Here is a 17,851-nt window from a genome sequence, read left to right as displayed (position 1 = left end):
TCATACATTTTGATACTTTTTTTTTTATTTGAAGATTTTCCTCTCATCTATACTTCAGGAAAAGTACTTGCTCATTAGCTCTGTATAAACCAACTGGAATTATGACTTTCCAGCCACAAACCACTTGTTCCAACACATCCGTCTACTCTGAACATGTGACAAGAAGCTGCCCAAAGGCTGACATGTTACGGTCAGCAAAGAGCCAGTGTTGCTTTCTGTCAGATAGAGAAAGCTGTTTAGCATTTTTATAATTCTTGGAACATTAGAAAAGTGTTGAAGCTTTTCTTTTTCTTTCTTTTAAATACAAATTGCAAAACCAAAAATACTGTCCTGCAGAAAGGTAGGCCACAGTAGCAGTACTACCTGTGTTAAAGTACAATACATTCCTAGAAATATTTTAAAAGCATTTAAATTAGAACAAGTACCGTAAGAGAGACAATGTTTTGGACCAGATATGGTTTTGAAAGCCACTATGGATTTTGCCTCAGTGGTCAACCTTGGAAACAAGTCAAAATGGTTACACTTCAGACACACACACACACACCATTACCCTGCAGAAGCTGTAATCCTGGAATTTGTCATTTCATGATCTATTAAAGAACAAACCTGCTAATTTGCAAACCACATTATGAAATCCCTCTATCCTCCACCGGAATACTCTGCTATATTACTTGACTTATTGCAGGGTTTTTATTATTGTGAAAATATTGCAGGCTGTGGATGACAAGTATACATCTAAAGAATGGTGGCATTACAGTAACTAAGAGCATCTTGTGGAGTAACATTGATCAGAAAATCTCAACATTTAATGGACACACCACAAAAGAATTTCTTTGAGGAATGTTAAAGCCACAGAGAACATTCTTATGTGAGGCGAGGACAAGCTCAGCCACTGAAATCTTTCATTTATTGGCTTGCTTTAAACAGGTACTTTCAGACTGCAAGACAGCATGAAAGGCATACAATTTTCAGAGAGATAAAAGGAAAAAACACAGCTAGTTGGTTAGGACATTAGTAAAACCATGGACAAATAGCTCTTTTCTGGTTCATACACTTCTAATTCAGTCACAGACTTGAATTTTGTTGTCATAAAGGAACTTGTCTTCAAAAACTGTTTAACAGCTTCACTAGGAATATATTTTTTAAGACTAGAAATTTTGTATTTCATTTTGAATACTTAGCTTCCATGCTAGTACACAACAATTAAAAAATATCTACAAGAATTAGTGCACAGTCACCACAGTTATCATTCCAGAACAAAGAGAAATTCTGCACTAAGCACGAAAGGAATCCCAGAATTTCCACAGAGCAAAATTCTTTTGAAACAATACAGTGATAAACAGTGGCTATCTAATCTTACTTGACCAGCTGCATTTGCTCTGTTATTAATTTATACCAAATAAAAAAAACCAACCCCCCCAACACCCCCCCACCTCCAAACCTCCATATAAAAGGAAATTCAAGTGCAAGCAGAAAACCACGTTAACCTTATATGACAATATACTAAGGGATACAAGACGCATTGTTTTCAAATGTCCTGCACTTACACTTTTGAATGTGATTATTTTATGGCATACTTTTACATGCTATTAAGTCTTTATTGACACCTGTGTAGATTTTTCCCTACTGTTTTAATGAAAAATTTGTTCCTACAGCTGAAAAAAAAAAGAAAAAAAATCTCCTTTCTCTCACAAGATAACTAATTGCCTTTCTGATCCTTCTGCTAATGGTAGTTTTAGTGAAGAAAGGTAACAGAAACGTTAACTCAAGCATCTCTTATTTAACCATTATTATGCTGTTAATTGGATGCAGGGTACAACCTAGTGGTCAGGACATGAGATATATTCAGAGCCTGATCAAGGTTAAGAGTAAAATGGAATTACAAAATAAATTCTAAAAGACCCTAAATATATCATTATGAGAACTGGTTTTAGGCAGAGGGAGTTTCCTATTATTCTTCTACTTTTACACTATTTGTTTTTGTTTCTGAAAATAGGATTAACTCTTGCTTAGGGCAGGTAATGCCAACATTTTTTAACATCCAAAATATGATTATAAACACACCAGCAAGGTGTGTGGCAGATGTTGGGCACATTTTTTTTTCCAGAGGAAGGAAGGAAACAAAAATATAAGATGACAGCATGTATTGGAGGGCAATACAAGATCTATGTTCTAATTACCCATTTTAAACACTGTCATTTCCTGTACATCTCAGGTTTCCTGCGATAAAGAGATCTTCATAGGTTTAGTCAGATCACCAGATTTTTATGAGATAAAACCATGGATGCTCCATGACTTGCTTCTATTTATTCAGTGAGACTTTTTCTTCTGTTATTACTTAACAAGCTCAAGAGTGAAGTTATAGTATTCTGAAAACCTTATGTGGAAGGTCTTGCAGTATTACCCACATCATTTATACAATTTCAGGTTGTTTTACATCAAAATAAACAATTCAAATCCAACCTAGGTTTGCACAGTTCTGTTTCTGAACACCAGCTGTTCAGAGGCTTTTATGAAATGAAGTTGCTGCCAAAAAGTTATCAATTGGGTAACAATGGGAGGTTCCTACAGTGGCACTCTGATCTACTGAACTGAACTTAGCTTTTACTCTCGGAGTGCTTTTCTATATTATCTTAAAAACTTGCTCACAGTTGCAGTCATACATACTGGGGCATATTTGAAGCAAAAGCACAGAAAAAGGTGTTTTATATGTAGCTTTTAAATCCAACTTTTCATACTGCAATGATTTACTATACTGAAAATTCATTAGTTTTCTTCTTTATCACAATATCCCAGAACTATCAAAAGATGCTGCTGCTGATGTTGGCTTGTTATACGCCAGACACAAGGTAAGTGATATGTAATACCAGATTCTTAATTCAGCTATGGTTTCGTCAAATTAGCCTCACTGCAATTTTTGAAAAGTGAGTACGTATTACAAAGATACCAAGGCTGAGTAACTCCAAATCACTGCGTGGATATACCAAGTATTCCAGGGACAACAATTCATGCTCCTTTTTCAGTCTCCCTTGGGTATTCAGGCTGTAATATGACAAGGAGCAAGTCACGTATCATGGTGTAATCGTGTCCCCACCAAAGTTATTCAGGTAAGCCAGCAGAGCCAGCAATTTAATCTCATCTGGAAAGTCATTTCTCTTATTATGCCTTTTCTACTTCAGCAAAATTGACTTGTTGTATTGTACTTCCAAATTAAGACTAGCCTCCTGCTGTGACATAATAATTTATTAGGGGAAGACTGATTTATTTGACACCTGCATAAGTAAGAGTTTTCTTAAGGATTTTAACCACTTGAACTTGGCGTGCCTTCCTAACTAGCTCCCTTGAATCAAGGGCCCATCAGTTTTGTTTTCAGATGTACTCAGACGTACTTTCATTTTCAGATGCACCTTTATTTTCCTCTGGTATCAGTAAATCAACAAACTCTCAAAATTACAGCCTCAATAAAGCTGACCTTCCCATACAACATTCTGTACACCTCAGGTCCTATATTGTGGCACTAAGTAATAACACTGACCAAAGGTCTGCTCTCTCTGCTGATCACATCTTAACTAAGCAATTTAGACAGGTATTTCTTGAGTGTTCTACTGTAATGTATGTTTGAAGTGCCAGTTTCTGAATGCAGTAGAATGAAAAACCAGAAAAGCTGGAAGTGGTCATCATGCTTGTGATGCCACCTCTCAGAGATTTTACCATCTCAATACAAAAGAACTACCTTTTCTTTTGCAGCCCAGGTCATATTTCTATTTCTCGTCTCCCTTCTTTAAACAATTTGCCAAGTGTAAAGCATGTCGTGGTTTAACCCCAGCCAGCAACTAAGCACCACGCAGCCGCTTCCCCCTCCCCCTCCCAGTGAGGTGGGGAGGAGGAAAGGAAAGAAGAAAAAAAAAGTAAAACTCGTGGGTTGAGATAAGAACAGTTTAATAACTAAAGTAAAATATAATACTAACAATAGTAATAATGAAATATAATAATAATAGTAATGAAAAGGAATGCAACAAAAAAAGGAGGGGGGGGAAACCAGTGACGCACAATGCAATTGCTCACCACCCGCTGACCAATGCCCAGTTAGTTCCCAAGCCGCGATCCGCGTCTCCCGGCCAACTCCCCCCAGTTTCTATACTGGGCATGACGTTTCATGGTATGGAATACCCCTTTGGCTAGTTCAGGTCAGCTGTCCTGGCTGTGTCCCCTCCCAGCTTCTTGCACACCCGCTTGCTGGCAGAGCATGGGAAACTGAAAAGTCTTTGGCTTAAGATAAGCGCTACTTAGCAACAACTAAAACCTCAGTGTGTTATCAACATCATTCTCACACTAAATCCAAAACACAGCACTGTACCAGCTACTAGAAAGAAAGTTAACTCTGTCCCAGCCGAAACCAGGACACAGTAGTACAGTTTAAGACAGTAAATCTGTGTATTTTGGAAAAATCTCAGAAGCTGACTGTTCTGTAAAAGGAATACTAAATGCAGAGTGGGAAAGTCAGAAGATACCAGTCAATGACCCAAAGCTTGTTTCATCTCTATGGCAGTGATAACATCTTAGTGAGAAAAGTAACCTTCTTCTCCAGGATTTGTTAATACAGTAATGGTAAACTGCCATAATTTCCGTGAGAATTGTTCTAGCCTACTGCCTTAAACGAAAACCAGACATTTTCTAGTTAAGAACTGAGCATGGTTCTCCTAATCTAGTAAGGCTATAGGTTGGTAATGCACTGATCAAAAACAGTGTATTATAAAGCCATCTCCATCTTTTCTGCTAGCAAAAAGGGAAGGGCATCTGCAAGACAGGGCAAGAGACAGAAGCAGCAGAAATACCTGAAAAGCAATTCATCAGTAGAACCAAAGTGTCAGACACTGATCAAACAAATACTGGCACTGTGCACTAGACAGTCCAGAGAAAGCACTTCTTGGGCCAAGGACTGTGCTGAAAGGAGTGGGAAACTATGACTAAAAAACCTGTTTCCCCTACTGTGTCAATCCTCTTGTATTCACAGAAACAGAGCTTGGTACATTGCATGTAAACTGGATGACATCTAAGATAAGCTACCACTGTTTTTTTCCTTCAGATAGGAACAATATGCAAAACTTTGAAGTTTTGGTTAACTCTGCATGAAAAGGAATAATAGGCAACAACTACTCATCATGTAATAATTACTACAATCAGATTCCATCTCTAGACTTCCATCAAAAAACATCTTACAAGGGAAGAATTACCTACATATGAAAATGTCATAGATGGATATGTGACCTATGTACAAACCACATGCAGAGGTCATCCAGGGTGGAGAGGGAAAAAGAAAGCATAAGAACATAATGTAAAAAAAGACTAATGTTCTTACAATGATGATGGTTTAACAAAATAAAACAAAGAAATAAAAGCGATCAAAGTAGTACCTCTGATAAACCGCTGTTATAACATGTAGAAAACACACAAGAGGAGGAAAATCATGGGGAAAAAAAATGTGGATGATCCAATTATTTTACTTAACACAAATACATGCAATTTAAGTTCAGAAAATCTGTGGCCTAGTAAAGTGAAATACATACTTAATTCTCTTGGAAACTAATTACATCTATACAGTCTGGACCTAAACTATTAATGCCTTCTGCATTTTATGAACCATCTGTTGACATGCAACTATTCTCAGTACCATGTAAGCATGCAGAGTTCAAACAGTAAAGAGCCAAGGTGCTCTCACAGTACTGGAAAAGGAGAAAATATGAGGTCAAGCTATTTCCATAAGGCAGCATGTGAAGGAAGTGGAACAGGCAACTGAACAGATATCAGAAAAAAATCTGGAAGTATACATATGGGGTGGAGGGAAGCATGAACCCATACTCAGTAAGCTTGACCACAAAAAGAACATAAGTCATCGACTTAGTTGACTCCTTTCTAGTGTTGTTCATACTACAGAAAGGAAAAGACACGCAGTCTTACAATTAAAATATCTGTAAAATGAAGGCAGTTGTCAAAAGAGCATAGGCAATGGTAATTAGCAATTTTTAAAGTATCTGTCAAACCACATATCTAATGTACTTACTTTCTTCATTTTAATAATCTCATACTATGCTGGGAGAGATTAACTGAAGAAAGAAAACTAAAAGGATAAATTACTGAACATGAACCTTCAGTGCAAATGTTATCTGCTAGAGCTAGCAAGGTGTTTGCTACAGTTAGCTTTATTATAAAATCTAAGTTTTTCATAAATAGTATCACACTGCTGAATTTTCATCATCATTACATTTATACTTTTTCCAGTGTATTATTTCGATTGGTGGTGATTTTTACTGAAACATAGAAGAAAGTATTGAGAATTTCTCTTTTAGATATCCAATTTAAAACAGATTCAAAGTCTGACATTCCTGTGTAATGAGTCACATCAGCTATTTAAAATAAATGCATGTGTACGTATGGAGAATGCAAACAAATACTTACTGGGGTTTTAAGCAATTTGGGGTAAGCTGGTAGAGTCAAAGCAACCAGCATCCTAAATATTATCTGCCTAAGCAAATAAATTAGACCACTCCAAAGGCACTATGCATTTGCACAGTGCATACCATGCTGCTGGCAGCATACAGTAATGGCTGACACAAACTGTGTTAAACTACTGTTAGGTTGTATATCACATTCTCAAAAAAATTAGAAATATATTTGCATTTTCAATTTTGTCATCTTCTGTGCTGAAGAGGCAAATAACAGACTTTTTTACTTTGGCAGATAAATCAAAAAACTTGAATAATAAAATTTCTTTTGGATCAAACAAACAAAAAAAGGCCAAGGTCTTTGGCTAACTGATACGCATTTTTTTAATTTGTGTTTAATCTTATTTTTCCTTTTTTTCTTCTACCCAGACCTCATTAAAATTAATTCAACTGAGACTCTGGAATATAGCAAAAAAACTCACAAGCTAACATAAACTGGTATTTACTTGTATTGTCCACATAAAATGTAGAGATTTGTTGTCCACAAACATGGAAATACCTTGCCTATATCAAATGTGTATTTAATATATTGTAAAAGAATAATTTTCTTATAGTTCTATCAAGCATTTAGCTACTGTGCTTTCAAGAGATGCAAATAAAAGCTGTAAAAATGAATAGAGAAGAAATGTATTCGTATTCCAATAGACTATCTAAACACTGCTCTGCTTTTTTCTGTCAAATTCATTTGACTACAACCATTAGTCTTCAGTGGCTTTCAGTTATGGTTACATGTCTGGTGGCAGCACTGCTGAAGCCAGTCTATGTAGCTACCATCTATTACTAGCCTCCAACTCGAAGTACTTGTTTCTCCCTTGCACTGATTTCTTTGCTGTGCCAGCACTAGCATTTGCTTGACCATGCAGTGAAGGGGATCAGAGACTTGATCTGTCGGAGAAAATGACCCAGAGGAAGGGGTTGTTATTTTAAGTCAAATCAGGTCTCTTATTTCCTTCACTGCACAGCCACAGAAAATCTTGTGCTGGCACAAAGCAAGCAATGATGAGGAAGTGGTCAAACAGCAAAAGTGCGAATCTGAGACATTAAATCTCCTCTCAAATTCTGCTGCAGGTTATGGACTCCTCTGCCATCCAGATAAAAGTCTGCATGTAAACATACACCCTTTTAATCCATCTTGGACTGAAAAATAAAGCAAGTAAGGCACAGACTTTCTTATTTCTGCCAACTGCGTTGTGGAAACAACTACAGCGAAGGTATGGGGAAGACAGCTGGGGAGTGGCAGCACTATAAGTCACTGTAGCTATTTGATTCAGTGCAAAAATCAAGGCCCTGAGACAAGAGAAACAGTAAAGCTGCATGGAAAACTTCAGTTCTGGTTTGTGATATCCAAGAGGTTTAAACATCTGTTTTATTTTGCTCTAGAACAATCTGAAAGTCTTTTAAACATACCAAGTTGATATATGTCTTGAGCAGTCCCCTTCTCTTAATGAAAGGAGAGGCTTAACGTGTCTCTATTTTTTCCCATGGGAGTCTATGCAGAAGCGGTATTGCTGAAAAACTACCAAAACATACATTTTCCTAGAATCATATTTCATGATCTGATGAAAAGAGACGAGTACTGGAAAACAGTATGAGAAACAGCAAAACTGTGTGCCACCAAGTGTACCACTGTCTTGCAACACTTGAGTGGCGAACAGATCAAAGGAAGCATTTAAATCCAAACAGTAACTGTATGACATTGAATTTAAAATACAAATGAAAGTATGTCCCATTAGAACTTCTAAACCACCATATTTTTAAGTCATAATCAGTATTTGCAACATAAGTGTTAAACAAAAAAAACAAATAAACAAAAAAATCCTAAGACTGTGCACACATGAGATTTAACTTTTTCCCCCTCTTGCCTCTTTCTTGGGCTTTCTAGACATCCTGGCATTTCATTTCAAGCTTTTCACTTAACTGTGACTATTAAAACATAATTTAAAACTCTGAAATTCTCAAGTTATCACAATATTCTATGGAAAACATTAAATTGAAAATAAATTATGATCTCTAGGAAATTAACTCAATTTTTGCCCTAAATGCAAATGACAAACATAAGTTTGCTTGTAAGATATCACAAGATGCAAACTTCCTTTCATATTTATGTTGATACCAATTAGCAATAAGTACAACAAGCCAGCCAGATATAGGTGAACTTTATAGATATTTCACATTGTAACTATAAGTAATTGCATTTTCCATCAGATGAGTTAAGTAATTAAAGCACAAGTCTGATACTTTTACAGCATAAGTATATGATGACAACTCCTCCTAGTGGAAGCACATCTGGCAGCAAAATTCAGAAAAACACAGATTTCTTAGGTATAATACCAGGCTTTTGCTGGTACCGGCTAGCTCTGCATTTTTTCTACCCTCTCTCCTGATTTAAACTAGACTCATCCAACTTTTCAGTACTATAGGAAAACATCTATGGGCTTTTAAGGAAGATGAAAATCACTTCACTTTAAAGTTTGCTGCTATAATGGCATAACATGGTTTATTTATATACATAAATAAGAATCAGGTTTCAAATTAATTTAAAGTAACCTTTTACTGTAGGACTCCGTCTCACCACTACCTCTTAAAACTTTGGGTGAGACTGATGTGATGTAAAGTAACTTACATGTATGGTGAACAATGAAGCTCTGCTGATTTACTAGTGCTGGGAGTGCAGCCCTCTGTGGCTCCTTTTTGTTTCCTCTTTCACTCATACTTTGTATCAGCTGTGCCAGGAACGATTTCCATGTGAATGAATCCCCTACATTTATCTGAATAGACTACTCTGTTCAACCAATTCCATCTCCAAGGGCTCAAACTGTCACAGACATTACACATGCTGTTCAGCCTGAACCTAGAGAACTGGTTTTTACCATAATAGCTCAGAGCAGAGCTAGTAGGAATATGCAGTATCACACAATGTACTGAGCAGACTATCAGTACTCTCATACATTTATTTTAATCCCTGATTTGCTTCATATTTCCTTGTTCAAATCATTGTTTTAAGCTATCATAATAAAAATATTTTTGGTAAAATTTTGATGAATTGTTGTGAAGGACTTACTGAATTCTTTGAAAAGAAACCATTAGTGTAAATATTGTTGGCAGGCTAGGCACTGAAGTGACACTTCTAACCTGGATTTTTAGGTCAGCCCAACATTTAGCAAATCTATTACAGACTACAGAGAAACAAACACAAAACATTACATAAACATTGGCCAGAACAGCATATACAAGTTGAGTAATGTTGTATGTCTACAAAATACCAATCCGGACTTAAATACATGCTGACTCAGCAACTCAGCAACCACCCAGCAGATTATCATTCACAGCTAATTAAAGTGTGTGCCTTAACATCTACTCAGACTAGTGTGTCAGAATAATTCAGTTATATGGAATACATCTATTTGGTTTTCTCCTTCTGATACAGTTCTGGTTTCCAGACACTTCACAAATAATACCACAAACACCGAGTTACTTATCCTTATGTCAGACTTCAAACCAGGTATTTTCAGTTGGTAGGTAGCCAATACCTATCACCAGTAGCTTACAAGAAACAGCTAAGACAGTGGTTCATCATTCTTTATGTGCTACTTATGGAAGGCATAGACTAACCACCCTTCATTTACCTTCCTTACATAACAGAAGTGCAACTTTCTCCACTTCTTAACATCAACATATTTTTAATTATTAAGCAGAAACTCTAAAACAGAAGAAGCAGTTTTTCACACAATCTTATTCAATGGAGAACATACTGTCACAGATGTTCTGGGTAGCAAAAGTATAAATAAGCTTAAAAGACAGTATGTGCAGAGAAAACAAAATCAAAAACTCTTTAAAACAAAGACACAGAGACAACGAAAATCTCTGAAAATCCTTACACAAGAAACTACCAACAGCTGTGGTGATATCCTGGGGTAATAAGTATCCCTGTATACTTATGTTCTTACAACACTTCTATACGCATAAGCTTGTCCTATGAAGAGACTGATACACTTTTGGTCTGATCCCATGCAGATGTTCTTGCATTTCACTTGGAGTGCAGATCTGGCACAAACCTGCTCCACTAGTGCAAATTAGTTCAAAGAATTTTGAAAATGTCACTTTGCTCTTGCAGACTTTAACAATACTTGATCTAGCATATTGGCAATTCCCTAACTCTATGCCCAGACTAGTTATTGTCCATCCTCCTGCAACTGGCCTAAAGCTAACATGAATAGTATACTGTGTATGCTTATTGATTGACAGAAATGTTACATGTTCATGCTTGATGCAGCTCAGATTTGCCCTGGCAGGTGATCTGACGGCAATCAGGTGATCAAGTATTAATGAACCTAGTACCTCACCAGAAAAGACTAGTACAAATCTCCAAAGTACATGCAGCGTAGCAGATATTTTGAAGACTAGGGCTAATTGTAACAGTATTTATGTGATGCAGACTCTAGTTAAATAAACAAACTAAGATCATCAAGCACTTCAACAGAAAGTGTTCACCACTACAGTCTAGTCAGTCTTTCCTCTTTCTGTATGTCTATGTGGTCTTTTGTAGCTAAATGGGAATTCATTCTACCTGCACCTGAAACCAATCACAAACAGCATAAGTGCTAGTGCAATGCTGAACTTGAGCCAGTATGCACTGTTGCAAAGACTCCACAGCTGCTTCTCAGCTTGAACAGCCAGAGCTTATAATGCACCCAACAGTAACAGACTGTAAATGCATATGCCATATAATCAGAAATCTGGTTAAAGCTAGCATGCTAAGCTCTCTGTGGGGAGGGGAGATCAAGAGAAAATGAAATTATAGCTGTGATTCCAAGCTAAAATTTCACTGTAGACTAATCCAATTTAAAACATTCTAGTCCTGCTCTTTTCAATTCCTCAGCCATATCAACCTAGAAGTTACTCACCTCCATTGCACCAAGTCTACCATTTGCACAGTCAAATGCTAAACTGGATGTGAAGTGGTCCTCTTTTACAAAACAAACAAAACAAAACAACTGCCCCCCTGCAGAGTGTGCATTTTTAAAAAATGTGCAGACCCAGGACCACTCAAATAAAGAGCCTGTCTCAAGTTCTTTAATGACTAGTTACTACTGCAATAGGTTTCTGAAATGTTTTGTCACAGAATAGATTCATCTTCACCTCTTCTGCCCTTCAGAATGGGAAGGAAATAGTAGGACTGCCGTATTTTTTTAATAAGGTTGCTCATACACACAGAACTCCTGAATCAGGCCCCACAATTTTTTCTTTAATAACAATACGCTTTTTATTTGTCTTCTGGTGCTTGAACTTTTTTGGTAAATTTAGGTCTTTCTTTCAAGTTGTTCTACAAATAATGTAACTTTTTTTAAAAGGCTGAGATATTCACATGACCAATTAACTCTAGGAATTGAGTGCTATCTAATCTACCAAATTAGACTTGTGATAAGAATCAAACTGGCAGCAGTAATAATAACAAAATAGAGCACAGGTGTGTGTTTACTAAATTATGACCGATGGACAAACACATGCTTTCTTTTAAAGTTGTGCTTCATTACGCCCCTATATTGCAGTTTATTGCAGTGTAACAAAAGAAAGGACTGTGTTGGCGCTCCTCACACACACCAGTGCTAAATCAATCTTTTCAGCTTAAGAAACTGATAAAGGTGGTTTGAGCAAACCCAGCTGATTTTGCATTGAAATGGATTAGAACAAAAGTCTCAGTTTATCTGAGCTTGGTTTCTTCTTTTCTGCAACAGCTTAGTAGTCTTGGGCCTCTCTACTCTGCAACCTGCCTTTGCTCTCACATACATGTATTCTTACCGCTTGGCTGCTCTAAACTTCTGAACTGTGTAGTTAACAACAGGAATTGTCCCTTCCTTCCTTCCTTCCCTCTGCCTCTCACTCCTCCCTATCAGTCTGGTATGCCAAGCTGCAAAGCCATGCCTGGTACGTTTCCCTAGCCATGTATGCACTCATTTTTGTTGACTTTTATTTTACAATTTCAAGCACAACCCCTAATGTAAACTGCTTCTATTTATTTAAATAATGGATTAACAGGAAAAGACACTAGACAAAACATTTCATATTGATTACTTTGATTATAACTGTTCCAGTTAGGTACTGAATCTCACAAAACCAACAAACAGAATCCTAGTGACAAAATATACTTAAGGATAAGATCTAAGAGAACAGGAAAAATACATTCCTGCTAAGCCATGGTGCTTTCATTTAACATAAAAAGCTTATTTTGTAACTTTTTACAGTAAATTAAATTACTTTGAAATAAAAATATTTCTTCCTTATAAAACATAGCAAACTGATATCATAGCAAATAATATTTTGTTAGAAAAATTCCTGGTATTATTTCTAAAGCAAGTGAATGGCAAAAACATCTACTGCTTAAGATGTTTGGTTACCTAGCAAAGATAATGAAGTGATAAGAATTGTTTAGGGGTTTAGAGCAGAACATAACATACCAGCTGCTACCTCCAGATATTCTTCATAAAGCTGCATAATAAGCAATAACAGAAATAATTAACTTTGAAATAAAAAATAATTTAGTTGTAAATTCAACTCCCTCAAAGTAAAATCACTTGCTGATTTGTTTCTTTTTAATCAACTTATAATTACACAGGAAAAGAAAAAGAGTGCACTTCCTGAAGATGATCAATAATCATAGAATCATTTAGGTTGGAAAAGACCTTTAAGGTCATCGAATCCAAATAAGCAGGTTTATTAAAATAAAGTATTTTATTCAGTGAGAATGATCTATAGAGCACTGGGCACAAAGCTGGAACAAATGTAGCTTTAACCTAAATTCTATTTTAATTTTAGATTGATATTCTCTCCCTCTTCTAAACTGAGGATCCCTGCATACGTGACATTTAGGGCTAGAACTCACAAGACCAGGTAACTTGCATTGAGACAGCTAGCAATAAAAAAATGTCTGAGTATCATTAAAACTTGGGCTAAAAATTGCAACAGTTCAGAACCTTTATGGGGAGCTCAGCCATAAAGGGTAGTATGGATCATAATCTCCTCAACCTTCTTAGTAAGTCAGTCTGCCTCTAAGAGTCAGACAGATCCTTTCCTTACTAAATTCTAACATCTAATCATATGTGCAAAAAGCAACAGCTTATTTTTCTACTATACCTTTGGACCCAAAGAGCTAGCTAGCTAGCTGAAATGTTAAGATACTTGGGTTCTAGTTGCAGAAAACATTGGTGGTGAGTCAGGAATTTCTTTGAATCAACTGACTTTACTTGCAAAAATGCTACCAGTTGTATTTTTGTGAACACAGGGCAAGTCTGATAAACAAAGAACTATTTCCTTTCCCTTTGAAGATACAGTAAAGGCAGTGCCAGGATTCCTAGAGCCAGATACAAAACACCACAGGTAGATAACACAAAATGCTGAGCCAGTCTAAATTTGTGATGCCAATTAAAATTTGTTCAAAGTATTTTTGATTAATTTTGTGGTAGCAAGCTTCATGCCTTACCAAGTCTGTCTACACAACAGTTTTATTGGTCTTTCTGCAGATAGCACAAAGGATTTCTTTCCAGTCCCTTCCAGCTTCCCTCCTACTCCTTCATGCAGTGTTACTGCATTCAATGCAGTAACCTTTAAATGAAGCCTGGATTCTATTGATTCTATTGATTTCTCAGTCATTACCACTGAGCTTTCCTTACCTGCTGACTTCCATACTGTGGCACTCCTCATAACAGGCTTCCATCGACACTATGCTGTGCACTGAGCCTCTTCATCAGAAGGGTCTCCAGCCTTGCCTCACCATATTATGTAGCAATCTGCTGCAAGAACATGGCACTAGTGCAAAGACAAGATGATCCATACTGCTGCAGTATAGGACACCATCAAGCAGAACTTTGGTTCTCAAGTGTAACTTATAGGAACTCAGCTGTGATTCAGAGCAAAGCTTATTGCTTCAGCCAAGCCCTCAATTTGCACCAATAGCTGAACACCTGTTGAGTGACACAAGTGTATCTTAGATTGCGTTAAAATCCCAGCGCATTGCAGGTGAAGCATTGGGCTTCCACCTGCAGTACTACTTTGCCTTTGATTGTGTTGTGTCTGTAATCTTGCAATTACCAGATAAACTCCTCATCACAAATTTTATGCTGTATCAAGTACAACCTGAAAGAAGTGCTTCAGTGCTTTTAAGCACTGAAGTTTAACTCATTAGACTCTTCCTCTGGCATCTGTCTGAAGGTTTACGTATTCTCATTAGAAGAGCAAAAGAAGACAGAAACAGCTGATTTACAACTCTGTGCAGTAGTAATAGCAGCTCTCCTTTGATATATTTTCCTTCATTTGTACTCCACCTATTTCAAAGACATTCCAAGTGTTTACAATACAATAGTAAATCTGCATGCAAAAGTAACACAGACTTGTACATCAGCAGTAGTATTCCACAAAATGAAACTAAAACTGAACCTAGCTCATCTCCTGTCCTGGAGGGCTTGTTAAATAGACAGGCTTTCAAAGCGAGCCTAGATTAGGCTCTCTGTGGGGGAGGGTCTGTTCTCTGCTGGAACAAGAGGGTAAGCGAGTTTCAAGACTGACAGCATTGTATTGTAAAACCTGAAGTTTATTAGCACAAGTATCCACATTAATGTTAAAAGTCACACTAACATTAACGGATACATCCAGAAATCTGATGAAAGAAGTACACCAGTCTGTAACACAGTAGTCATTTTACTAACTGTGTAGTTGTGAGAGGACTATATTATAGTCTCCCAAGTACATTAAGCTACAATATAAAGAAATATTTCCATAAGATATTTAACATTGTAAGGAAATTTTCTGCTCTCAGTTCTAATGACATGGCTGGGCATGGGTGTACAAACAGAGCTTGTACACAGAAAGACAGTGGAACACCAGTCAAGAACACTGCACTTGAGGACTTCTGCCTCCTATCTGTATGAAAAATCACTCTGAGAGCTGTTCTTTCCTTCACTGAAATGTTAGAGATTATTGATGGTTCCCAAACTTCATGGATGGAGTAATGTGAGAAGTTTCCTAAACTGTTTTTGCGAATTCTGATCTTTTTTAATTTTATTGCAGTTTTTCTGAAGTCATTCTCTCTCTACGTATAACTAAACAACTCTCTTTTATCCCCCTCCTCAAACCATCTTGTCCTTTTACTTTTCACTTTCCCTCTTACAGGTTCATAGACTCCACTTCTAGAGAAGTCTTTCTAAAAATATTTTCAAAAAGTAGGAAATAAGCTCCATATTAATAAGAAAGGCACAGGCAGAAATGTGAGATGCAGTAAAGAGGAAGAAAAACAGAAGCTAAAACCAGCCAGATGAAAAGACATCAAGAAAATTTTAAGCTGAAGTTAGTAAAGAGAGTAAAGAGAATAGAGAACAGGAATCTAGCACAGTCCAAAACAAGGATCTGAAAGCCTGCAGTAAGCATGATTAGAGAAAAAACTGACATGCAAGAATGACTAGAATTTTCCTTGTGTTTTTTTTCCCCCGCCATTACACAAGCAATACTGCAGTTTTACTAGTGGAAGAGTCTGTAAACATGTTAATTGCTCTAGAAGTAGATCAACACTTGGCTAAATAATAGGTTTCCGTTTTTTTAAAGAAACAATTTTTTCCCCCATAGTTAAAAAACCTCCACACTTGAATTACATCAGTTGGTATGCCATCTTTTGACTGAATCCCTGTAAAGTGATGTCTTCTTCGAGGCAGTTTTTTGATTAGCTTTATTTTGTCAGGTCTTAAGGGAGAGTTAACAGCAGAGGTGTGGGATTTTTTAAAAATCATTAACATTCTGAACAGTTGTGATGTAGGGTAAGAAAAAGACAGGAAACTATACTGCTGAAATACAACTGAGGTTCAGACAAGCAAATGGATCACAGATTTAAAAATAACAGATCAGTCTAAAATATATCAATCCACTACTTGACAGTGAAATTTAGGATTAAAAATCTCCCCATTTTTAATCTTTTAACTGTGTAATGAAACATCGACGTTTCTGCCACTTTTTCCAGGTTATATTATGGCCACTGTGTCACAAAGCTTCCAATGGATTTTCACCACAGCATTTTCCAGAACAATAAGCTATGCCATTTTACAATTACTTTAAGTAGCTGGTTTAAGGTCCTTTGCCAATGCAATAAAGAAGCAGCAAGTTCAGGAAAAGCTGAAGCCATAACTGGATTTTAAGTTTTGTTAGTTGTTTAGAGATAACAGTAAAACAATCAGATGTGATTTCTAAAGAAGAAATCACAAAGATATCAGTCCACAAAGATATGAGTACGTAAGACCTCTAAGAGACAGGCATCAAACAGAGATGCCAGCGGAAATTAGGGATTCTGGAGTAGCGATCGATATTTCTAAAAATAATTTTGGTATTTAGTATCTAAATATTTATTATTCACAAGTTCAAAATCCTAGATGTTTCTCATTCTGGAGAAAATAGGTACTGTTACAGAGATCAACATAGAAGATCTCTGATAGCATGGAATATTCAGTTACCATTTTAGAGAACTGATGCAGCTATTCCATGACCAGTGTTACAGTCTGTTAATAAAAACAGCCCTCCCCACAAGTGAATGTCAGGCTTTCCACACATTCTTCTGTGCCAAGTTTGTTGATGCTCCTTAACTCCTCTTCTCAGATTGAGACAATTACCTCAGCTATCGGTCAGTGATGTAAGGTGCAGAGATGCCCCAGCCAGCTCATACATTCAGTAGAATCATAGTGATATTTTGGGGAACTTTAATGAAAAAAAAAAACCCAAACTTTATGGTAAGTAATAATAGGTTTTCTTTAAAGTTACTAATAACCGTTTACTCTAATAACATCAATTAATAAGGTTACAAACTATACACATTATAGCCTTGCCATTTCTTGGACAATTAATTCAAGAAAGAAAATTGGTAAAAGAATTTATTCTGTTCTCCCAAAAACTATGTCTAAAAAGTGCATTCTGTCAAAAGAGGGTTATATTATTTTCTTAGCAAGCTATCCAGACCTAACAGGAGGTTCATAAATACAAGGCAATTCTGTGATATAATCCAGTTAAAGATAATTGCACAAAAGATCATTCTTTACTACAAAAAATGTCTCATGTATTCCCACTAAAGAATGTTTGAAATGGAGTTTGTTCCTTACTCCATTAACAAAATGTGCACCAGATTAGATGTTTACCCATATTTCAGGATCTGCAAAATGAACTTCACATACAAATCAGTGTACTTATACTGTACATATACAATTTAAACCAGAACCTATGTGCAATTTCAATGGTCATACTGAAATTACCCTCTCTTGGATCTAATTATAAATTCAAATTAATAATTTTTAAAGGAAAGCCTTTTAATAATTATGTATAAA

General features: G+C 36.4%; 1 protein-coding gene across 2 annotated transcripts in view; it reads right to left on the bottom strand.

The window, feature by feature from the left end:
- Positions 1-14,317, bottom strand: part of BCAR3 (BCAR3 adaptor protein, NSP family member) — a 93,805-nt gene extending 79,488 nt beyond the window's left edge. For both annotated transcript variants that reach the window (XM_050900780.1, XM_050900779.1), the window contains exon 1: positions 14,171-14,317. Coding sequence is in view for 1 of the 2 variants with exons in the window: in XM_050900779.1 (XP_050756736.1) it covers positions 14,171-14,201 (31 nt within the window). In the remaining variant the exon portion in view is untranslated. The remainder of the gene's footprint in view (positions 1-14,170) is intronic.
- Between the last annotated feature and the right edge of the window lie 3,534 nt (positions 14,318-17,851).

Source organism: Gymnogyps californianus, chromosome 8 (genome assembly GCF_018139145.2).
Source record: "Gymnogyps californianus isolate 813 chromosome 8, ASM1813914v2, whole genome shotgun sequence".
In the NCBI taxonomy this organism is placed as follows: Eukaryota; Metazoa; Chordata; class Aves; order Accipitriformes; family Cathartidae; genus Gymnogyps; species Gymnogyps californianus.
Note: the sequence above shows the minus strand (reverse complement) of the source record. Positions and strands in the feature narration are given on the sequence as shown.